This window comes from Aythya ferina, assembly GCF_964211825.1.
Source record: "Aythya ferina genome assembly, chromosome: 1".
NCBI lineage: Eukaryota > Metazoa > Chordata > Aves > Anseriformes > Anatidae > Aythya > Aythya ferina.
This window is the reverse complement of record NC_140296.1, coordinates 190,695,364-190,720,548: the sequence shown is the minus strand read 5'-3', so window position 1 is coordinate 190,720,548 and position 25,185 is coordinate 190,695,364. Positions and strand designations below refer to the sequence as shown.

General features: G+C 38.3%; 1 protein-coding gene across 3 annotated transcripts in view; it reads right to left on the bottom strand.

The window, feature by feature from the left end:
- The window catches only part of CERK (ceramide kinase), a 46,353-nt gene extending 21,514 nt beyond the window's left edge, over positions 1–24,839 (bottom strand). Inside the window, exons 1-6 of one of the 3 annotated variants that reach the window (XM_084497422.1) lie at positions 24,336–24,839; positions 15,490–15,603; positions 14,315–14,437; positions 11,955–12,080; positions 11,315–11,378; positions 6,581–6,726 (exon numbers count right to left, since the gene is read on the bottom strand). In XM_084497422.1, the coding sequence (XP_084353548.1) occupies positions 6,581–6,726; positions 11,315–11,378; positions 11,955–12,080; positions 14,315–14,437; positions 15,490–15,603; positions 24,336–24,468 (706 nt within the window). In that variant the 5' untranslated portion in view covers positions 24,469–24,839. The remainder of the gene's footprint in view (positions 1–6,580; positions 6,727–11,314; positions 11,379–11,954; positions 12,081–14,314; positions 14,438–15,489; positions 15,604–24,335) is intronic. The other 2 variants (XM_084497421.1, XM_084497420.1) reach the window with 2 other exon arrangements.
- Positions 24,840–25,185: the final 346 nt, after the last annotated feature.

The window sequence follows — 25,185 nt, the reverse complement described above, 5'->3', positions numbered from 1 at the left end:
TGAATACTTCAGAACTAAACAGGAACCAGATTATTTTTGGAAAAAAAGAAAAAAGTTTTTCTCCTTTATGTAGTTTAACTTACACCCCTTGATTAACACTCAGTTTGGGCAAGAAGCTCACACAGAGCTTAATTCTTGACCAATGTTAGGTGTTAGATTTTTTTTCTTCTAAAAACAGCATTAAAATGATATAAATGTTCTGCTAGATTTTCTTTGTGGATTTGTAAGGGACAGAGTATAACAGAGTAAAGGAAAATAAAAGAGGTTTATATGGATTACACAAAAGAATTCTGCCCTTCCAAGGTGTATATGAAGCAGTTAGACTGCTTTTTAACAGTTTAATTCAGCTTTAATTCATTAAAAAATAATAATTAAAAAAAGATTTTCAGATTGGAAAAAAGCTTTTGCATTGGTTGTGCTGGAGGAGAAGAAAATCAGTGTGCAAGGGAATGGTTAAGTTTCAAGTTATGACACCTAAAAGTAGTTACATATGTACGTGTGACACTGTAGACTGTATGTCACAGCTCCCACTCTGGTCAAAGAGATCTTGTGAGAAGAGCTGATGGCAGCCTGAGATCGACTGAAGGTACCCACACACCGGCACCCTGCACCTCTTGAGGGGCCTCTCAAGAAATAAAACATCTGCACCAGCAGGCAGCTGCAAGACTGATCAGATGGCCCCTGGCTATAATGTGAGTTTAGACATCCACCTCACCTGCAGACAGACAGAGGTAGCATCAAAATCTGGGTCTAAAGTTCAAACTGAAACTCACCCTAAGGAGAATAACTGCTTTACCTAAAATGGCACCAACCACCAGTGGTCAAGTGCTGCAGATTACTCTGCTTGGCTTTCCACTGCTACCCTAGTAGACTAGATGTAGAGGGTAGCACATTTCAAAGGGCACTGTGTCACTATATGTATGTAGACAGCTGAATCCCAAACCAAAGCATCCCAGCTACCCGAAGTTCTCACCCCAGATATTTTGATATTAAGAGCCCATTGAGAATAGTAAGTGTGTAAAGGGCACATCAACTCTGACAGTAGCTGGCCCTTGTTAAAACAAGTATAATTGCTTTGAGTCTTAACCATACATCATGTATGATTCATTAGCCCATTTTCCCAAGAGTTTGTTTGTTACTAGGAGGTGTTATATAGCCACACTATTGCTATATAGGCAAATTCTTCCACTTTCTTACCATCCACAAATTAAAACTTTTTTAACGTTAATGATAGAAAAATTAACCAAGGTTTTTTTTCAAGCTTTAGGTCATAGCATACCAAAGTAATAAGCAAAAACAAACGTCATTCTAACTGGTTACATGGATGATTCTGTGGACAAAATCAGCATTTACCATTCTAAATAAATGGGAGGAAAGGCAAAGCATTCAAACATCATTTTTCATATGATTAAGACTACTAACTTACCACTAAGTCTTCTCAAAAGAATACATGCTCTTTCTTTGAGGCTATGACTGTTCATTTTTGCACTCTTTTTGATGGAAAACTAAACAAATTCCAAAGAACTGGACGACTGTCACTGCAGTACTAAACTAAGCAGGTGACAGAAGCAACGGCCAGCTAGATGTTGATCCTAGAGCAAGCAGTGAGTTTAACAGAGAAACAGTAACACTCTTAGCACTCAAGAGCATTGCTCAGTGTGAGATACCCTTGACAACTGGACAGGTATTTCTACAGTGTACTCTGAATCCTCGAGGAGAAATTACCATGGCAATGGGTTTTCCACTATATACAAGAACAGCTTCATCATGGTTCTTGTACATTTATGTTATTTTTATAAAGCCAAAATTTTGTGAAGTCTTTTTTTTTTTTTTTTTTTTTGTGTGTCACCCATTAACAAAATACCATGCTAATGACAGAGTAACTGCATATTTATTCTTGGTTGAGCAGCATTTAGTATTTTGAAAAATCTAGACGGTGACTTTGCTGGGAAGTGAGTTTTAAAGGACAAGGATGTGACACATTCAAAAGTAAGGAGGCTAAGTTACTGTTACAGGGAGAGATGGATGGTCTGGGCACCTAGAAACCAAGAAATCAGTTTCACATCTGCAGAATGGCAGGTTAGCTTAAAAAGAAGCACTTCAGAAGGATTTGGGGCGTTTTTTATTGGTTTTTATTCTTGTAGATAATCACTTCAGCAGAAGTTCAGTACCATTGTATATAAAAAATGGTAATAGTGGCAAATTTTAAAGATGAAATTAAAATCACAAACGTTACAGGGAAAAGTAATCTTGACTGACTTGTTCTCATAGCAGCCCCACCGTATCCAATGCAGTGTTTAGCTCTAAGACAGTTGTTTCCAGGAGTAGAACTGATTTAAAATGAGGAAGGTGGAACAAAACATTGGACTTCACCTTCCAAATTGAATGCTAACTAAACTGCAAAGGTCATTAAATATTACAAATATTGTAACCAGGAAGGCTGCAGATACATCATTTGGAACCTTAAAAAAGTTAGCTTTTAATGCTATGCTTTAACACATTTTCCAAGAGAAACTTTACAGCCTAGATGGCAGTAGTATAGGAGTCCAGTCACACTTCATGATTTCACTTCTAGCTGGTTTTGAAATTTGTGAATGAATCTTTTTCCTATGCAACCTTCCCGTACGAAGCCTCTGCTGGTTTTAGCATGAGCTTCAATAGGCACACATCAACACGCTGATTATAATCACCCTGCATGCTTCCGCCCTAGGCATTAAGAGTTCATATCCTTGAGTGCAGCAAAAGCAAGAGGAATCTGGATGCACTAGAAGCCTAAATCACTATGGCAATTAACACTTTGTTGCTGCATTTTACTCAATTCTCTCCAGTACTTGAAAGATTTTTCCCCTGTTCCCAGGGCAGACTGGCAGGCTTGGTTTCTGGAAGGAGAAAACCTGCACTAGTATTATGCCACAGCACAGTGTGCAGCAGGATTTTTTTTACCTGCTGAGATCATAAGGGCATTTAATCCAATCGGTTCTCTTTTACTAGAGGAGTTTCCAACAGCTGTTGACAGCTTTGTACCCCTCTTCTGTGCCAGGTTTAGGAAGAAGAATGAATTACTTTGGCTTACTCTAGAGGGTATCATTTTAATACTAAAGCACGTGGATGAAACCTCAGTGCCACGTTCCAATATAAAAGGTTCTCTCTGGTTTCAGCTAGGCATACTGCCACTCTGGCTGTAGGAAAAAAACACAGCTGAATGTGCTTTAAGGGCAGCTGCTACTAGCAGGAAGTAATACCTAAAGAGAAGGGTTTTTTTAGGTGCACTCTCTTGTAGATACTAAACTAAGTGTGGAACTGGCAGGTTGCTACAGCCTCTAAGTACTTTTAACAAGAAACCTGTTTACAACAGCAGTCAGTCAATTTACATTGGCAGATTTAGGAACAGCTGCAACTAATACAGAAGTTCAGAAGTTAAAAAAGCCACATGAATAGAAGCCTTTATTCGTGGCATTTAAAAAACAAGTTATTTCATAAAAATGTAGAATAAATTGTAAGATTAACAGACAGTTTTAAACAGAAGACAGACTATTCTGTTTCCTTAGGGTTATTTCCAGATACCCTGAAAGAGCCACGTAGGGGCTTGCTTCAGAAAATAAGAATTATGACTTACAAGAACCATTATGTTTATAAAAAGATTCTGCAGAATGGGATTCTGCCTATGAAATAAAGCTAATTCCTCAAAAAAGATCATACAGGTGAGGCTGTTTTACCATTAAATCTTTCTTTCATTTGTAGTTTCAAACCTCTGTTCAATTAAATTGACAGTTTCTGAGCAAAGATTAAGCCTGCTGAATTGAGTGCTAGTTTGAATATAGGCAGCGTTTAACCACAGCTACAAAAGTGCAGCAACCTGCCATGTTTCTGCTAATGCAGCTTGAAGTTAGGAACTAAAAGATTAAAAGGAAAAAAAAAAAAAAAAAAAAAAGAAAAACCACTGAGACACTGTCACCTTATCCCAGGCACCTGTCTTCAATGAATAAATTGTCTCCATGTGTCAGAAGACACACACACTTTTAGAACTTAATCCCTGGGTAATGGTTGTCTTCAGTATCAGCTGACATGTTCTTAGGATTTTAAGAAAATGTTGGTTGTAACGAACTAAAAAAGCATTATGCATCAAGCTTTCCTGGATTTGCATTGCTTTATTCCTTTTTACTTGTTGTATTTCAGGATTGTCAGTTTAGCTTTAAAAATATTCTTTTTAAAGACTTCATTTACTCTGGAACAAACTCCCTGAACTACTCTGAGAACCAGGGGATCTGCTGGAGTCAGTATATGGTCACAGCTCAATCACGTCAAGTGAAGCGTAGAACCACACAACAGTCAGGTAAGCACCACAGAGAGATGCTTCACTAGAAGTTTCACCAGTCTGGAAGAAAAGTCCTGCTGCCTTCCCAAGCATCCTGCAATGCATGGGCTTGGCTATTTCATACACAATTTCAGGTCTCCATGATAGCTAAATGTGTTAAGAAAGCGTTAAGAGTTGTTCAGTGCGTTTGATAAATACATCAAAATAATACTCCTACAGGCACTTTCACGTATTTCAGCAATGAAGCATTTTAAATATTGTATAACACAATTTGTATCTCCATCTGTTTATATCTTCTGTACTTCCAAAAAATAATTAACAGAACTTCAAGACCAGCTTCCTTATACACTATTGTAAAGAACTTTTGAAGCATCAGAATAATGACTTAAAGAAAATATTTGAGTCTCAGCACTGATTACAAGGCTGGATGTACCTCATGGTAGTTCAGGAACACAGCACACACTATGCATCCAGATAGCAAACAGCTACAGCAGGCAAAAATAACAATAAAAACACTGAAGTACACCAGAGAAGAAAGTAGCTTGGTACACGTGAGCAATATTAAAACATCAGTGAAGCTCATACTTCCTGGCTGTGATTGGAAAAAATGCATTAAGAAATCATTGAAAAGGCAAGGTTAAATCTTTCAATTTTATGATGCTAATAGTTAATTTCCTTTTCCTAGGGGCAAAGAAATAGCTTTCAATACTGACATTGTTTTTTTTTCTTTTTTTTTTTTTTTTTTTTTTTAAACTGTCTTTTTATGGTCACTAATATCACCAGTAGGCAATTTCTTTCTGAAACCAACTCATGTAAGCAGAACTCCTTAATCCAAGAAATAAACATTAATAAGGGAAATGAAGGGTAGAGCACTTCACATTCTATTCTTTTAAGCTTAATATACAAACTGATTTAAATACAAAGGTTCAACAAATAAAAACAGATTACAGTTAAATATTGGGTTACACAGAACCCTTAATGTGCTAGCTAACAGGAACAAAAAAAATATAAGGGGATATTCACATTACAACTTGCAATACAGTAACAGTTAGACATCTACAAGCAGAAACTGTTAAACCTTTTCCAAGCAACAATTCAGATGTTTAGGTTTAGATACATTCTTCTTAAAGATACAAGGAACACAAAATTAGTCACCTAAAGCCTGAGGGTACAAATGTTCTATTTCACCCTGTGTATTTTTATTGTTGATGTTAAATTTTCAGATAGAGTCTGTGTTTCAGTTCTAGTTAGAAACTCACAGATTTATTTCAGATCAGTTCTTTAATTCAAATCTCAAGCGTCTGACAAGGAAAAGAGAACAGCATACCAATGACACTAAAAAGTGCACTTGTCTTTCCACACAGTCCACAAAATTGCAGATAAATAATATAAAATTGCAGATAATTGCCATTAAAGAGTTGCAAGACTGAATCCAATCTTGGACAAGAGAGTCATTTAAGTCCACTTTTTAGACATCCCACCAATTGGGAAGGATGAGGTAACAGGTGGGCCACTAGGTTTAACAGCAAGATTAATCCAAACACTGACTGTGGTCAATAAAAAGTAAATTTATCACTGAAGCACTGAATCCTGAGACAGTTTTCACAAATGCCTCTCAATTACAGTATGTGGCTGAACTGTGAAGGTACAGCACGTGGCACCAGAAGTAGCCTGCGCAGAATATGTAGTAGCTATCTGCAACCTGAGGACTGTTCCCCAGCTGCAGTTGCTTTATGTTTTCTGTGATAAGAAATGGGAAAACAAAACAAAACAAAACAAAACACACAAACCAGAACCAACCTGTTGCCAGAACAGTGGGATGGTCTTACTGCAATTCTAACTACATTTGTGGAGCATTTGGAACTGGAGGAAAACAAAACCAAAAACACACACCACTTTTTTTTTCCCCCCACAGGTTAAGTCTCCATTCAGTAAATTTCCCTCACTGATGTGTTTAGATGAGCAAAGACATTACTGTCAACATTTTATCTTGTATTAACATAAAATGAGCCACAGAATTAAGAGAGCAAGAAAGAAACAAATTCTGAAGTTGCACATTTAAGACGTGCTTTCCTTTGCAATGCATCCTTCCCAAATAGTGCATACGGTCAGTAACTATGCTGGGATACAAACAGCTACAGTAAGGTGCCGTTATTGAACACTACTGCTCGTATCTCACACTTAAGCCTAATTTCAAGAAGTTATGAATAGAAGAAATTTCAACAAGAAACGAATAAAGTAAACTGAAAGTTAACCCTTTCTTACCAGCAGGGATTATGCCAATCCTTATATTGCATTGGACTAACGGTGCTTTGGGATTATTTTGGTCTATGCCAGAGTCCTTCTGCATTCTTCCAATGAGACCATGCATCACTTCACTGAACATGCCGTCCCCACCAACACAAACAACACTGCCAGGAAACACAAATTAGAATGCACACTAACAGTCAATAAACAACACGGCAAGTGTTCTACTTAGGGCATGCACTGCACATCAAATATAGTTGTTCTAATCTCCTCCTCCAGTTTTTACAGAATATAGTAGCTCACAGTCAACTTGGCATTAAACAAAAAGCAGAAAAAAAAATTCAAGCTACACAACTACAAATGCGCCTAGACAGTTCTCTAACGTTTGAAAAATGTTGGAATGCAACCTAAAAAAATTCTTTGTCCTCTATTGCTGTATGCAGACAGACAGGTATCAGTGGAAAATCACTATACAAGGAAAGCACCGAACAGGACTGCACACACAGCTTTCTAAGTAAGCAAAATGGAAAAAAGGTACCTTTACCAAAAAGGGAGAGGTAAGTTTAATATTTGTGGCTTCAAGCAGAAGTATGCTATTTTACAATATTCATTTAGCAGGGATATGAAAGTCAAAAACAGAAAAATGCATGCTCACATGCTCTTTTGAACGTGCTGATAGCCCAAACAGACAGAAGTCGTGTATCTACATAACCACTCATAATGAAACAGAGTTCTAAATGTTACCAGAAGCAAAACTTTGGTTTGCAAAATTAATTCAGGTCAGAGCTGGTGCAGCAGCTACACAGATCCTCAATATGTTAAAGCTCAGCAGTGTCCACACCCAAGCAAATACTAGGAAGTAAAAGACTATTTTACAGCAGTATACATTTCATGCACAATAATAAAATGCACAATAATAAAATGCACGCTCTGAACTCTAAAAGCATAAACATTCTGTAACCGAAAGACTACTTCCAATACATCTTGAAGGAACACATGACAAATCCAAAATTATACAGACATGATTTGGAACATTTCCTGTTTTCTATAGCAATCATTTCCAATGCACAAACACCAACTCTTCCACATAGTCAACAATAGATACTGCAGAATGAGCACTCATCCCATAGGACAAGTTAGCTGATTTTGTTTTTAAATAGTGATGATTTAGATTTATTATTGTATTTTCAGAATTCTCTTATTGTGAATAAATAATTTTTTCCCCATTAATGGAGAAAACAGTCTTATACTGTCCAACTCTAAGTTAACACCTAAGAGACTGTGTGAGAAGGGAGAAAAGAAGGTTTGTGTTTCATCATTATAATGAATTTATCTCCTTGAAGCTTAAATACTTTATTCTTCAGCTTCAGTAACCTGTCTCATTTTTCTGTGCAGCTTCTAAGAAAGGGAGGAAGTGGTCAAAAATTTCCACCCCAGCTTAAGGTCTATGTTCTATTTGTAACAAATTGTATATCCAGACTCAGAGATAACAGAACAATATGAACTTCTATTCCTACCAAGGGTAAATTTTTAAACTGACAAATGAAAAAGTTCACTGAGACAAAATTAGTATGACCAAATTGATTGCAAACATCAGATGATCATCAAGGCATGACGCACCTGTATGAAGGGCCCCTAGTGAAGGACTACTGTAAGAGACATCTTCCTGAAGTGTTTCTTACATTTTGGGTTTATTTTTCTAATGGAGTAGCGTTTTACTTGTTAGACAGATAATAAAAATAAAATATATTCACAACTTCAGGAGTAGCATCTCTATGAAACAAATGAGTTTTAAAAGAGCTGTGCTCCCTTCCAACCTCAACCTGCAATTCTGTGAACTAATTCAAAACTAATTCAAGAACTAGAAGAAGAAAATGAAAGTTTTCCACAGACCTGTGAAACAGGCACATATATGAATCACTATCATCCTTATGCATATCAGATTTATTCTTAACAGTCATTATTTGTACAATATTACAGCATTAATATATCCCATTATGTAGTTCTGCATAATGCGGTACAAGAACCTGCTATACGGTAACTACGTTGGCTGCTTTAATTAAGCTTCAAGGGGAAGCTGCTCTATCACTGAGCTATTGGATCAGTACACTCACTGGGGGAATTCTTATTAGGAGAAATGGGAAGAACAAACAGGAAACATGCACAAGAGGTTTATACAACACGGCTCAGCATATACACTTGGAAGGTAAGGAAACAATTATCAGTAAGAATCCTGTATCTAGTTCTAAAATTACAAGCAAAGCTTTCCCAAATTGGGAATTGGTAGATTAAATGAAGAATCTCATCACTGAATGAAGGAAAAGTCACTTAATCAGAAGTGACTTATGAGGACAGGTGAACAACAATTAGATGAAGGAATCCAAAGCTTTCCCTCTATGTGAAAAGAATCAACTAGGAGAGAAATACACGCTTATGCGATTGAAACATTCTTTTTTAAATCTTCCATTTAACCACATGATCTGATATTTAAAAATTTGCAAAAGAACTGCTTCCTAGTGTCACTGTTCGCCATAGAAACATACTTATACACAACGGTCAGAAGTCAGGCTCAGAAAGACAGCATGCAGTTCTCAAGGCACCTGCCATTCAGGCCCAGACTGGGAATGGAAGAACCCCGAGATTCTGAAAAGATGCACTTCTCTGGCCAACTGTTTTTCTCAGTCATGGTAGGGAAACCAAAAACAACCCCCACCAACACAAGATTTAAGCTGGAACTACCAAAGAGAGATTTAGAGAACCTTTAAAATGAGTAAGTACATCTACACTAGAGATTGTTTCAATCTGTCAAAAATGTTTTGGGTACCACTACAATCGGTCACTGCCACTTGTTGTAAAAGCAAGTTGCTAGGAGGGGATCTATCATGTTTTAAAACATACCTTTGGGGATGGGAAGGCTCATCTCCTCCTTTTAATTCTGGCATATATCCCCAGGTGGTACAATCACCTCTCTTTAGAGCTGACCAACTCACCATGCTTTTTTAAAATCACTGTTAGCTTCAAGTTGTTCCTCTTATTCCTAAACTTCCTAGAATATCCAACTTCTGCAGTTACATACATACATACATATTGCATGGTGAGATTAAGTAGGCTGTTTTGTTGCATGTGGTTTTGGTTTTAAGCTATACATTTTTGTTTGCTTGCTTTTAGGAAGGCAAGGATTCTGCTTGTCTTCCCACTTTGATGTTGCAGCATTTCCTAAGTAGTCTTCCTCCTTTCCCCAGAAGTCCCAACTTCTGTTTAACTATTTTTCTGAACCTCCTGAAAAATACTTACTTTTATTTTTCTGATGAAACAGTAAGTGGCCTTAATGAGAATACACATATGCACAGCTTACAGTAATACATATAATCTGCATCAATATAAAGCATTAGAAATTTGATGTTGTAGAAGTTTCACTTCCCAATACTTTACTAGACTAAGTCTATAAAGGTAAAGGCTAAAACATTATATTACAGTGGAAATGGAATCCTCCCATCCACACTAACAAGTTCAGCTACACCTTTTTGAATCTCACAGGAGAGTTGCCTGTTTTGACAGTCCTTGACAAACCCTGCAGGACAGAATGATTGATTACCACTTTGGGCACCATCTCATACAACAGCCAATTCTAGACGTTGGCTTGCTTGATTCTTTTTCCCCACTCTGTATTGAAATTTCACCAATCCTCAGTATTATATACTTCAAATGACTTAAGTCAGATGAAAAGGAGAAAAATCTTAAATGTTTTTTTCTAGGTTACTTTCCTTGCATATCTGCAAAACCAAGGAAAATGCCAATACTGTCAAAACAGTTTACATAAAGTCAACTTATTTTAAAGCAGGTCTAGGAACTCAATCTGTGAAAAGCCTAGGAACTCAATTTGCAAATGTAGTTTCTTACTATCACAATTTGTCAACATCATGCCTTCACTTGATTTATACCATGCAAGTGTATTTTCAGAGTACTCTTGTAAATCAAATATTGCTTTTTTGTTTTGTTTTTTCAGTTTATGAACTTAAAAGTACCTGCCTACAGCCATAGTAAGATATAATTTTAAAATACTGTAGTTATGAGAGTTCATTTGCAAAGGTTCTGCATACATTTTCAATTTTATAATCATATGGCTCATTTCATGTCATGAAACAGAACTGAAATGATTAGTTTATTCATTAAAAATACTCCGCTTCTACAATTGATTTAATGAGGGAATGCAATTTTATTATTCAGCTAAGTCTTCTTTTAAACCAGTAATTTCACAAATAGAACAAAACTGGTGAAAAAAAATAAAGCCAAACGACAGCGGTTATTTGAACTTGGTGAGAGGTATATTAAACATTTCTAGATAGTGCATGATTTTACACACATGCAGAGTACCACTAATACATTTTTTTTTGGACTCATGTAAGTGTCAAGATCACCTATACTAAAAAACACTGCAGGATATTTCTCAGGCTATCACAGAATACTCAGCTTCTGGATCAGCAAAAGTAATCTTACATTGATCTTCTGCATACAAATCTCATGCAAATATCACTATACTTCACATGAATATGTTACATATCGAACAGATTTACTGAAATAGTTCTGTTTTCCTTTGATACTCCTAAACGTGAATAACCTCATACAGAAAGGAACATGTCCTGCATCTCCCAATCATCAATGAACTCTACTATTTTAAGTTAGAGACAACAAGAGACAGAATACAGAATAGATCAGTGAGGGGGAAAAAGGGGAGCAAATGAATTTACTTACCCATCATATTTATTAATATTAACTTCAAATAAGTTGTCCTTAGCATGGTTAGCATGTTCAGTTACTATGAAGAAATGAGCACATAAAAATTACTGTTATAAAAATACTGTTATAAAAAGATATGGCTGTTAAAACTGTTATTAATTTATTAATAACTGTGATTCTATTGTCAGTATGCCCACAAGAACAGCTTGCCCATAAAAAGTGCTTCAAATGATTTTATGCCAAGGAAAGAATTGAAAGAGACAGGCACTATGATATGTATCTATATGTATACACACACGGCTATGTATAGCACAATTTTTAGCGAAATATTTTTCAAGTGAACAATTGTTTTTAAACAGTAAAACTGAAAGGGATGGTAAAAAACAGTATTTATTATAGATGAAGAGATCAAATATCTCAGAACTACTCAAACTTACAAATTATTTTAAGTTTGTACCTAGTAAGCAGAAAATGGACGTAAGGTCATGATATATCTGGGTCTTTACACTTCAACCAGAAAACATTCCCTCTCTACCACTTAGCTTCATTCACTTAGTAAGAAAAGGTAAAATAACAGAATAAACTTAAACACCATACCAACTCTTTAAGACATTTCTGAGTAGCTTATTAAGATATTGAAATATTCATTACTCACTAACAACATCAGTGGAGATAGAAGCCAGACTGAAGAGTGGAGCAACCTTCTGTTCATAAATCCTCTTTCCCTGTCGTTTTCCTCCATATGGATTAATATATACAAGCAACCGCTTTGGTCTACACTCTGCAGTAAGGTAAAAAACAAAAAACAAAAAACAAAAGATTTAAAAAAAAAAAAAAAAAATCAACAAGCTATGCAAAAACAAATCAGAAAGTGCTAAAGTAAACATAACATGCTTCTTCTACCTTGTTTATCGTACCAAGTATACTGACAAAACTGAGTGAATGAGTAATAAGACAGCTGGTAAAGTTCAGGATCAGCAATGTTACTTTTTTTTTTTTCCTTCATACCAGCAGAACCACAGTGCATCAAATGGTATGACTAGGTAGAAAACTTTAAGAATAAGCATATAATACGTAACTGGGATCTGGATTTCTGCTTCATGTTGTAATTTCACAAGTTGTATCAGTTACAAAGAATTAAACACATGCATGCACAGTAGAAAACTAACGGGAGAAAAATCACTGAGTGTATACAAACTACCTGAGCCAGAGGCTGTAAGACATTTCTGGAAGCTAAGGCTACTGTGCCAGAGGATGTAGGATTCACTCTGCTCTGTATGCTCTTACGAAATATTTGCCAATACAGACCTTTTGTCTGACTCCATGTGGCTAGTCTCACGCATATTATTTTTACAGTACATTCCCACGACATATTAGTAGCACAGGCACACAGGACAAAAAAAAATCCAAGCACAGCAGGAGGAAAGGAACTTCCACATGAGGCATACATACAAATACTTCTACATTAAAATATGTAAACAGTCTTCCTGTTTTATTTAAAGTGAATTTCCTTTGTGCTATAAAGAAGCAATGAGGATATTTCACAAAACTACATGCTGCAACAGCAAAAGTTTGCCCTACATATGTAAGCCCTTCTCCTCAGAAAGGACCTTTGAGTTTACTATTTCAGGTTTGTTCAAATTGCTATGGATTTACATTGGCAGTGGTGATGAAAACAATTATATCTCTGCACCAATAAATACCTGAAATGGCTTGCTACACTTTTTTTTTTTTTAATAGATCATCTATATGTTATAACACTTGTACCTTCTCAGATGACATTCTAAACTGTTATTTTAAAAGAATAAACAGAGTTATTAGACCAACACACATAATAAATCCACCCAAGCTAGACTTTTTGAATGGTTTAAAGCTACCACACACCAAAGCACCATCCTCTCTGAGAACCTGTTACCTTTTCTGAAACTGTTTGTTACTGATTGAATGAAAGTTTGTACTCAGAGATGTCTGACCAGGCCACATGTCTCACAGATGCAGTGAATAGGTGCACAAAACCCATTTACTAAAAGATTTTATTGGAAGACATACCTCAGGTGTAATACATACAAAAGAAAAAAATGGTGAGATGCATGCTTCCAATGCCTATTTAAAAGAATGTTTTTTGTTAAGTATTTGGTTTAGGTATTTTTAGGCCTTGCCTGAGTCACATTGTAGGTGTAACTGCCTCCAGTCCCTTCCCCATTTCTTTCTCTCTCTCAGATGGAGCTCAGCTTTATGCTGTAGGTAGCTTGTCCCCAGTCCTGTCTCCAGCCCCACCAGCCCACTGCTTTGGATGGACTTGATTTCTTTGTCATGTCTGGGCTGTAAATGGGACCTGCTGCTATCCCTGTCCTGCTCAGAAACAGTGGGACCGTACCCTGGTCAGCGAGGGCACTGCCTGTGCTGCTGTCACCCTTGACTTGCCTTCTGCCACGTCCTGCTCCTGCTGCTCCCTGACATCTATCAAGTTGTCTCTGTCAGGAATGACTCCTGCAAAACTACTCTTAGCCTTCCAAAAAGTAGATGCCTGAAAGTTCCAGAAATTATTATCTGGAACTCTTAACTATATAAGGAACATTGTTACTGAGAGAGTGGATATGTGACACATAAGCACAAAAAGTCACTCACAAGTCCAGTAATTACTACAACCCTTGTCCTTGGATCTCAAGAATATCTCAGATTTCTGAGTCTACATCTACTCTTTACATTCCCCAAAGCTAGAATCTTTTAAAGCTGCTGCTAAGCTCCCAGTATGTCCCTATTTTGCAAAAATAATTAAAAAAAATAGAAATGTATAAGACACCTGTAGTCATAACTGATAAAACAGTCACTCAGAACAGCTTACAGATGTAAGTACAGCAAGATGCAAAGTAGTGACAAGAAGATTCCCCACCTGCCTCACCTTAAGCTAGCCTTAAGACTTTAAAAAAAGATATCAAAAATCTCAAAATAATCTTGATTGACATACATGCCTGTAAATTGATGTAGCAAATGTTAGTGTTTTTTCAAACTTACTTTGCATTTCAAGTAATTCTTTCAGTGCCTGTGTCCACTGGTTACACAAGTTCTCATCAACGCACCAAAACGTCACATCTCTGCACCACCAGCGGTGATTTCGGGCTTTTTTCACATAATACACTATTAAAAAAAATAATAATAATAAAAAAGAAGAGGTACAACGAGACAAAATTCACCAAATGTTTAGTGAAATGACATGCATTTCAAATAGGTCTCTCAAATATGTGACTTTTTAAAGAAGTGCTAGCTAACCCCCGCTAACAAAAGGGTTCAGAGCATCAACAGTAGAAACAAAAAAAAAAAAATTGAAAACATGCTCTATGTCCTTCCCTTATATCAGATACTCAAACATAAACACTTTTTAAACCCAATGCAATCCATTCTCCATAAATTGATTATAAACATACAAAAGTTCCAAGCTTGTATAGATATTTTTAGCCATATTGAAATCTGCAATGCCTACGTGATCTAAAAGGCCATAAATTTAAGATAAGCCAAGACGTCATAGTAGCTCCCATCTAACCAACAAAACAGGGTGACTTTAATTGCAGAAAGCTGAAATTTGAGGAAAAAAAAAAAAAGATTAAATCTTCTTGCACATTAAGAACTAGGCTGGTGAGATCAGAACACTCTTACTTTTCCATGTGCAGTATCATCAATCGTTACTAGACTGCTTGAAGGACAGAATTTACTACTGTTTCCCCAAAACAATCAGAATGTTTTTTTGGCACTTTGCCTTATGAATGCAGTCAATAACACAAAGAACATTTACGTGCACACATTCTGACGGTTATGAATAATAAAAAAAAAAAAAGAAAAAACACACAAAAACAAACAAAAACAAAGCAAAAACAAACATTTGGTCTCATTTTTTCAGCTTTTCTTCTGATTGTCTAGTCAAGTAGTATAAAGCAAGTGTCCTGCTGCAGATCCATTTAGCAGCAGAGATGTGAGACATTAGCTGGCACTTCAATATATAGCCAAACCATGTGTTCTTAAAGGAAGGGTTCAAGTTCTCAAACAAAGGACCTTTAAATGTATACTGGAAGATTTTTTATTCACATTATTTCTGTTAAAAATATTACTTAATCTGAAGTTTACTTTTCAATCTGCCCTAGAATATCTCCAACAAGGTAATTAGCACACGCACCCTGAGACTGTATCTGCCTTACCTGTGAAAGAATGTGGCTTTGCCAATTTGTGCCATTTGCCAGTGTTACGCTGCTTCTTGTTCAGTTCACTTTCTTCTACAGCAATGATCTCAGAGGTTGGTACAAAATAGTTTTCTGTGTGAACACAAGACCTTACACATTTACATCTTAAAACAGCACCTGAATGTTTATTTCTACATATGATGTATATGTACAATTAGAGTAGCTGCTTATTAAGCACAATCAAGAGCATAACTAGAAATTTGCTGAACATTTCCAATTTCCCCTCTCATTTACTCAAAGTACATCATCAATAACCACCTATGAACTACTTCAATTAATGCTTAAAGTGTCTACGATTTCTGAGAAAGCTAGATGTTCTGAGTATAAAAACGTTTTTGCATGAAGCCAAAATCCAGTAACATTGCTTTCAGAGGAAGGAAACTGCCCCTTCAGTGACCCCTAACCCAGACAGTTGAGTGAATAGCACAAGCTATTTCAAAGACCATGCAACTAAATCAAGCAACAGAGAAACTACAAAGGCTATTTGTTATTTTCAAGTAAGTAGCTGTCTTATGAAAGAAGGGTGTTCATAAGAATTCTTAAGTCTTTAAATCCCACCAGGCTTTCAAACTTCAAGACCTCCTAAGAAGCAAATTCTAGATGTTATGTTTATGTACTGTTAAATATATTTCCCTTCCATAAACTTTAAAAGTAATGTTTTTCAGAATTAAAGGCCTCTTGTTCTTAAAATATGAAAGAATTTCTTCTACCCGCCATTTTTTTTCCTCTCATTGTCCCTCAATATTCTCAGTCTTCCTGACTCCTGCCAAACTGAGAATTTTGTCTCATTATCATTACCAATTTCAAAATTTCTCTACTTTTACCTCTTATCTAAAAAAACAAACAAAAACAAAACAAAACAAAAAAAAAAACCACCACAACTGAAGAGGAACTGAAAAAGCACACTGTATATTTATATGCAAACAAGTGGTGCACAAACATATACACACACATAATTAAAGAATTATGTATTATACTTTTTACTATATAAGGGATTGTTATATTTTCCATATGTAGACAGATGTAAAGAGATATTAGACAAAAAACAAACACTAATACTTTTGTTACTGCTTGCTGTTACTGGCTTTTACCCTATATTTCACCTTTCTTGCTACTTTGCACAAGTAGTATGGTGGTAGTTAGGAATGTAAAAGAAGTCAAACTTTTCACAAGCTCTTTACTGTGCTGACTACAATTCCTTTGCTACTATTTTTTTTTTCCCCTCTGTCCTATTTGTCAACAGCTCTTCTCAGTTGTTGTGTGTCATCACATTCTACTGAGAGCTTGGGATTATATGGTCAAGGCTTATTTCCCTTACAGGTGTTTTAGTATGCAACTCAATGTATATTCCTTTAGGGTTTGTATTCTCACAGAGATTTGAAGATTGAGTCCAAAGACATGCTTAGTAGTCTCCACCTTCACTGTGAACTATTTTATGAGTACCTTCCTTCAGGAACCTGGCTGTATTCAAATAGTTTTCACTACTTACAAAAGAAATTGCAGCTTATAATGACTGTATTTATTGTATTTAAAGCATAACAGGGAAATGCAACAAACACAGAATCTCTATAAAGATATAAGAGCAAAGACAAACTCACTCAAAATATTCAACATATATGTAGATATCACACATACATGTACGTATGTAGGACTACATCAAGTAATTAATATTGGATATTAACAATTAATTGGCCTTTCTGATATTCAGAGCAAAAATCTGCTTGTTTTTAGGAATCTTAATGTGATTATCCACTTAACGTTTATCCAAGTAACAACATAGACTAGAAGGAACACTAAACTAAGAAGAAGGAGCAGGTGCTTTAACCTTTCTTTTTCTAGATCTGCTTTTAGTTCTCATTTTTCTATCAGCTATGTCACCTATCCATACATCAGAATATGAAAGAAAGCTCATTACATTTATAAAGCCTGCACTTCAGTAGCTCATTTTGATGTTGCTCACAGATATGCTACAGAACTGACAACAATTAGATCAACATTTAAATGACAATGCTGTAATGAACATTTTGAGAAACAGTTTTATGTGCTGGATACTCCTTAGTATGTATGCTAGGAGCAGGAACAGAAGTCATTGTTTTATTAGGCACTTTCTGTATTTAAAAAAAAATAATAATAAAAAGAAAGGTTTCCAACTGTACAAATAGCAAACTTTAAAAAACACCTCCAAACCAGTATTACTGAAAGCATTTCTTTGGAGGATGTACTTTAGTACATACTGCGTAACGTATATTAACAACCCTGGACCTTGAAAGCAGTCTTACGAAGCCCTCTTAGTTCTTAAGATGCATTCTCCACCTGAGAATCACAACTGTGTAAGTTCTGCTTTTCTAGCAAATCTCTTCACAGATGTGTCAAAAAATGCAAATAATAAACGTCCTAGTTAAATACGTGCATTTTTTAACCTTACGCCTCAAGAATTACATACCACTAAAAAAGAGGTTCCTGAACACAAAAAAAAAAAAAAAAAAGGAAAAACAAAACAGAACAAACAAACAAACAAAAAAAAACAGCATGACCTCACCCTCCCTCTGTAAATCTTTGAGTTTGGAGAAAGTCTTTGGGAAATTTCTCTTCTGTGAATGCCAGTGATGCCCCTCAGTACTATCTGACACTGTGCAAACACCAAGCAGCTTCATTGTCCTGACAGAATTTACTAATTTTAATTAGTCAAAAACATGCACTCCATAATACAGTAATTGCAGGGGGCCAGAAAGATACAAAGCTCTCTCAAATATAAACATGTTATTCAGAACATTCCCTACAGCTTAGGAAAACAAGGCTTGAATGCTACAGCATTTATGTTTGAACAGAGCTCAGGAATTCCTATCAGCCCAAATCACAGAATGGTTAGGGTTGGGAGACCTCTGGAGGTCACTTGGTCCAAGCCTCTGCTTCAGCATGGTCACCCAGACCATGTTGCCCAAATCCACGTCTAGGTGGCCTCTGAAGATCTCCAAGGAGGAGACCCCACAGCCTCTATGGGCAGCCTGTGTCAGTGCCCCGTCACCCGCACAGCACAGAAGTGCTCCTGGTGTTCACCTCCTGTGTCCCAGCTTGTGACCACTGCCTCTTGCCCTGGTACTGGGCACTGCTGGAAGACTATTAACTAATCCCTTCATCATTTTGGAAGCCCTCCATTAAACTTATTCCAGCATGTCCATGCCTCTATTGTACAAGGGGACCTAGAAGTTGATGTGGTACTCTAGTCGCAGCCTCATCAATGCCAAGTAGAGGGGAATCATAGAATCACAGAAGTTAGAAGGGACCAACAGGTTTTATCCAGTGCAACTCCTGACTCCACGCAGAACCAGCCAAAACTCAGGTCATGTGTCTGGAGAGCATTGTCCAAATAATTCTTGAACTCTGGTAGCTCAGTGCCGTGCCCACTGCCCTGGGGAGCCTGTCCCAGTGCCCAACCACCCTCTGGGTGCAGACCCTTTCCCTAACCCCCAGCCTGACCCTCCCCTGTCCCAGCTCCATGCCGTTCCCTCAGGTCCTGTCGCTGTCCCCAGAGAGCAGAGCTCAGCGCCTGCCCCTCTACTCCCCTCGTGAGGGAGCTGCAGGCCGCCATGAGGCCTCCCCTCAGCCTGCTCTGCTCTGGGCTGAGCAAACCCAGGGACCTCAGCCACTCCTCATACGTCTTGCCTTCTAGGCGCTTCACCATTTTCATAGCCCTCCTCTGGACACTCTCTAATAGTTTTAGAGATAATTTCTTACACTGTGGCACCCAGAACTGCGCACAGTGCTGGAGGTGAGGCTGCACAGCACAGAGCAGAGCAGGACAATCCCTTCCCTTGCCCAGCTGGCAGTACTGGGCCTGACGCACCCCAAGGCACAACTGGCCCTGTTGGCCAAACAGACTACAACAGACAGACAACAATCTTCCCACCACACTGTCTGTGCCACTCATTGTTCCTTGCTCAGTGCTCTTACAGTCTGAACACTCTTCTCTTGAAGTGCAAACTGACAAATCAGCAAAATACTGTTAGATGCATACTACTTCTCCCCACGTTAAACAAGTGGGGAAAAAAACAAAACTGTAAGGTAAACACTCTGACTAGGTTTGCTTTGTGAAAATAGGAACTGAAAGTTGTAGTGTGTTTTCGTCTGTTAGAATGGGTTTTTAGTGCGTCATCTTGGTCTGTCACTCCCCCAGAACGCTTCCTGAGTTTACAAGCAAACTCGTTCAGAACCCAAGTCAAGATTTATTCATTCACTACAGCCAACCATGTATCCTACAGGTCAAATTCTCTCTAAAACATGTTAGCTTAGTGTTTCAGCATGCAAAAAAAAACACCCACCAAATGTCTGCGACTATAATATTTAGTTTATTCCGAAGTAATTAGCTCAGCCCCGTGAATACGCTGGCTTTCAGAATTAATTTTATAATAAGCCTACTATTTTAACTTAAAAATATTAATGACTAAAAAGAAAGAGTATTTTTTTAGTCACTTTGAAGACTAATTTATTGTTATTTACTGTTACAGAAAGACAGCATGAATAGTAAGTTATCTTATCCCATGTTTAAGCTTTCCTTTCGCCTAAAAGCCAGAAAACAAGAAAAATAAAGTTTTCCATCAGAAGGTAAATTGCATTACATTGATCATACACTAGAAAAAGTTGTGTCAAATAAAGATCAGAATATGTGAAGATGCTGCATAGGGATGGAGAGCATAATTACATAGAATTCACATCCGTAAAAAAAAATAACAAAAAAAGACGAGGAAACAAAAAAAGGAGTTGTGATTTAATTCAAAGTGATTTAATTCAAAACTGGAAAAGTCACTGAAAAAGCTGAAGGCCGCAATCTCACAAAATACAGTCATGCATGCGCGCGTGTGTATATACATATAAACAATGACTGAAAAGAAACAATGACTGTCAGGCCTGTTATTCTCCACATCCTACCAGCTCAGTCAGTGAAACTGCCAAGAAATAAACATGGTTCAGATTTCCTTACATGCCTACTGCCAGCTGGGAACAACTGAGGAAAGGTGACTTTGACTAAGGATGTATCAACACACTACAGGTGCTTAACAGACATAGTTTCCAAGTAAGCCCACCTCTGTTGTTTCTGTACTGTGTTTATCAAACTGAGCATTCTCTAGAATCCACATCATCAGAATGGCATCAGTCTGGTTAACACTAGTATTGAGGCTTCCTCGAGCGGTTCTTTTGGGAAAAATGCTGAAAAAAAATGGGCCAAGGGAGGATTCTGAAGGAAAAAAACAGAAAGATTAAGAGCACACAAGAAAGGAAGGTACACAGTCCAGTGCCGACTTTGATCATCCCTTTCCTTCCTGTACTTCACAAATAAAAAAAATAGAAAAATGACTAATCAATCTTATTCTGTTTACGCTACCTTAGAACTAGCCAAGACTTAAATCATTAAAGTATATATATACACAATAGATAAACTACAAAATTTAGTACGCCACTTTTTAACTGTGTTACTTGAAAAAAAAAAAAAAAAAAAAAACCAAACAACACCCCACAAATTGTGGCATCAACATGAGGAAATAATAAAACAATATAAAATAATTAATCACTGCAGCTTTGCATAAGCTACTTATGATTTCCAACTACGTCTTATGTACTAGTGTTCCAAAGGTGAAAAAGAAAGCTCTTCAGCAAGCTTGAAGATGAAGACATGTCTAGGAAGAAAAGGTGTATAGCTAGAAGTAACTGAGAAATACATGAAGAAATTCAGATAAACCTTTTCATTCTAAGTTCAAATGAGTCTAACCAAAGAACAGGAAATGGGAACCTCAGCACTTGAAAATATGATGCTGTTAAACAAGGCCTAACAGGAGGAAGGAAAGTAAACATTACTTAGGAGTTAGTTTTAAAAACATACCATGGCTTGAACAAGCATGCTATGTTTTTATCTTCTCAATGACAGCATTAAAATAATTCTGCTGAATCAATACTTATTTCTTCACAGAAGACATCTTGACAATGTTTTTTTCAAAACAAAAAAATTATATTGTTGTGCAAAGATGGAAAACCGCACAATCTCCCCATATTCTACAAAACCACATCTTACTAGACAACAGAACAAAGTCTCTATTGTTTCTCATCTGTTCCTGAATTTGGTTGCAATGACGAAGAGGTAAATATTTCAGTACTTCTACAGTACATCTAACTACAGTTCTAGTTCCTTATCTGTGAAAGCCTGAAAATCTTGACAAAATATATGCTGAATCATTTTAACTAAAGCAGTTAAATGCAAATGAGCAATAAACACTCAAAATATAAGCAGCTCTGAGTTGTTCTGTTTAAAGAAGACTGTTTCAGTGCAATAACTACCTATTCAACAAGAAGAAAAAAATAAAGAATGCCTATACTGCATAATTAAGTCTGTATTTAGGCATACTGTAAAGCAGTCACGTAGTCAAAGGCTAAATGGATGAAAGATATCAATCTTGGTCAAGCTACACCTCTGAAATTATATGCTTCTAACTAACCATCTTCCATATTATAAAGCTTATTTATATACCGTCATGTACATTGCTCATGTTTCCAAAATAATTGCAGAGAACACAATGAGCCATCCCAGGTCTTAAAAAAGCTGAAAGACAGGAAGGCAGCAAAAATATAGAACTGATGGTACTGAAGTGCAAGCTCGGGAAACACATGAATTAATCAGGGCTTTTAGACTACTTCATTTATTGTATTGTTCTCTACATAAATTATAGCTGTGCTTTCGGAACACTTAAGCATTTCTATTTCTTCTCCCACTCTCCTTTTCTCTTCTCCATCTATATCATTTTCCAAAATCTTGTAAATAGCTGTGTTACAGGACAGCAACTGCACTCAGTAACCAGGCTTGCCACTTAAGGAATCTTCAACTGAGTACTGCTTCAGAAACCAGCTCAAAAAGAGCCTTGTTTATTATTATGTCCCACTCTCCTTCTACTACTCCCAGCATTCCGACATCCACACTGGAGCTGGCTTCAGGACAGGCTCATACTTGGTTTGGTCCACCAGCAATAAATTAGGAGAACTTGTTTATAAGCACTTGTAAACCTCAGAGGGCTAATAATAGAGCTAGTGGGATTTTGTGGCATTCATTCATGGTCTGAGGGAAGTTACCATACCGTGGAATGGAGCTGCCACTGAGCTTGCTCTAGGCCTGTAAGGCAACCAGTAACTTCAGAAAGGGTTTTTAGAATGATTTTACACAATTCAACAGAATTCTCTCCATAGCATGGGCTACTTTACCTTGTGGGAGCAATTGTCCCCAAAAGGCTTTGAAACGTTGTATATTGCATTCAAAATCCAGATACCTTCCTCTACAGGCATTTTATTCCATGAAACTCAGCAGATTAAAAAAAAAAAAACAAACACTAATTTGTCTGCAAAGTTTTAAGTTCATTTCGTGGTACATCTAAAGTAAGTTTCAAATTACCTTTTTCAGCAGTACTGCTGAACAAATGCTAGAGTACGTCAAATTGTGTACGCACAACAGGAAGGGGACAACACCAAAAGTGTTTTTAAGTTATCACGAATAAGAGATACATTTAAAACAGGACTGATTCTGTCACGTAGACTGCAACATCAAATTCATACAATTCTTTCTAAGTCCTCCTCTATGGCCCATCTTTTTCCAAAAAGCCTGAAGTCAACAAGACATTATGACAGAAAAAAAGAAAAAAAAAGCAGGAAAATATTTAAGCACATACTAAGAAGGGAAGAACTATTTTACTGTCTAAGTCTGTGAACTTCCCAGGAACTGGAGACATCTACATTTAACCTAAGATAAACTTCTAGTTAACCTTTCTATCATTCACTTAGTTCCTCCACCTCTAAAACGAAGATGACTCCGGTTTTCCACTCCATAGCAGCTACTGCGAAGAGAAGGACATGAAACATTTTCACATATACACTTATCATGCTAGCAGGGCTATAAGACTATTGGGAATAATACGTATATAAAAACCACAAGGTTAAAGAATCTGATAAAAGAAATAGGGAGCAGGAAGCTTGATCTACTTCATGCAAAGACATTTTCAGAAGTCATCTTGAAATTTTCTCGGGCATTTTGGCAGTCACCTCTCCCAGTTGCAGTTTTGTAAATCAGCACTATTCAAACTGCACAAAGGGGGAACTACAGACAGCTTTATTACCGCATTACAAGCTATGAGCCTGCAATAAAAATTTCCCAAACAGGAACTCAGAAAAGTTAAACTTTCTTCGGAAGTTTCCACGAAGCCCTTTTGAAAGGGAATTGCTTCAGAAATAACTAATTTGGAAAAGAAAAAAATACCTGAAACACTGTTTCGGGATGAAAGTGTTTTTTTAAGCTATAACTAAGTCACGTAGGTGAAAAAAAAAGTCACTTTTAAAGTTCGGTAAGTGCATGGTGTTGTACTCTGATGCAGGTACAACCTGAAGCCGACTTGCTGCCACAGCACCAGGGAACAATGGGCTTACACTGAACTGGTTTTCTCACCCAGCCACAGGGCCGGCTTTTCTCCCTTGGTTACCCAAAGCCCGTTCCCTGCTCGCCCCCTCCGCAGAGCCGGCAGCACCCACGTGTAAGGCGCCGGGCTCAGCGAGCCGTGAGGGCACAAAGAGCCCGGCTCGGCCCCGCGCTGCTCCCCGAGCGCTCCAGGGCGGACTCTGACCCCCAGACGCTGCCTCTGAGGACGCGTGGCCACGCTGCCCGGCCGCCTTTCCCCCTCACGAAGCGAAGGGGCTCGGCACGACCCAGCCCTCGCCACCCTGGCTGCAGCCCGGCAGGTGCCCCGCGGCCCTCCCGCCCCGCTCCGCTCCCCGCTCACCTCCGCCCCGCCGCGGGTGGCGCCAGGCCAGCAGCCCCCGCTCCTGGTCTAAGGTGACCTCCGAGCAGCGCTGCCCCAGCCCCAGCGAGGACACCAGGCGGGGCGGCCGGCCGGCCGGCCGCTGCCTCTCCATGGAGGGAAGAGCCGAGAGCTGCGGGGGCCCGGCGCGGCCCGCCGCGGGGCGAAGCCCGGCAGCTAACGGCGCCCCTCGGCCGCCGCTACCCGGCCCCGAGGCGGGGCGAGGCGTCAGCGCCGACGACAGAGCCGCCGGGCCGGCCTCCGAGCGCGGGGCGGGGCGGAGGAAGGGCCCCGGTGTCCGGGCCCCGGCACCCAGGCCTGGACGCCGAGGCCCCGGCGGCGGCTGTAGGGGAATGGGGGTTGTTTTTGCGCAATAAAGCTCGTGGGTCGTGCTGCTGGTCTGCGTCGTGTGTTCGTTCCGAGCGGGGATGGAGCGCTGCTCGAAGTGAAAGTGAAAATGTGTGCTTGGAGAAGGCGCCGGAGCTCTCAGGATAGCCCTGCCTTCCTCTCTGTGGATGTAGTTTGTGTTTTACTTCAGGGTTTGAGTGGAGCGTGCTGGAAGCAAATCGTGCAGTTATAATGTACAGAGATCATCGAGTCCAACTCCCTGACTGCTTCAGGGCCGTCCCAAAGTTAAAACCTATCATTAAGAGCATTATCCTCTTGAACACTGACGCATGACACATCAATGACCTCTCTAGGAAGCCTGTTCAAGCATCTAAACAAACCTCTTAAAAAAGAGGTTTTTCCCAATGTCAAGTCTGGCCCTCCCCTGATGCAGCTCTGAGCCATTCAATGTGCCCTGTCACGAAACACCAGGGACAAAAGACAA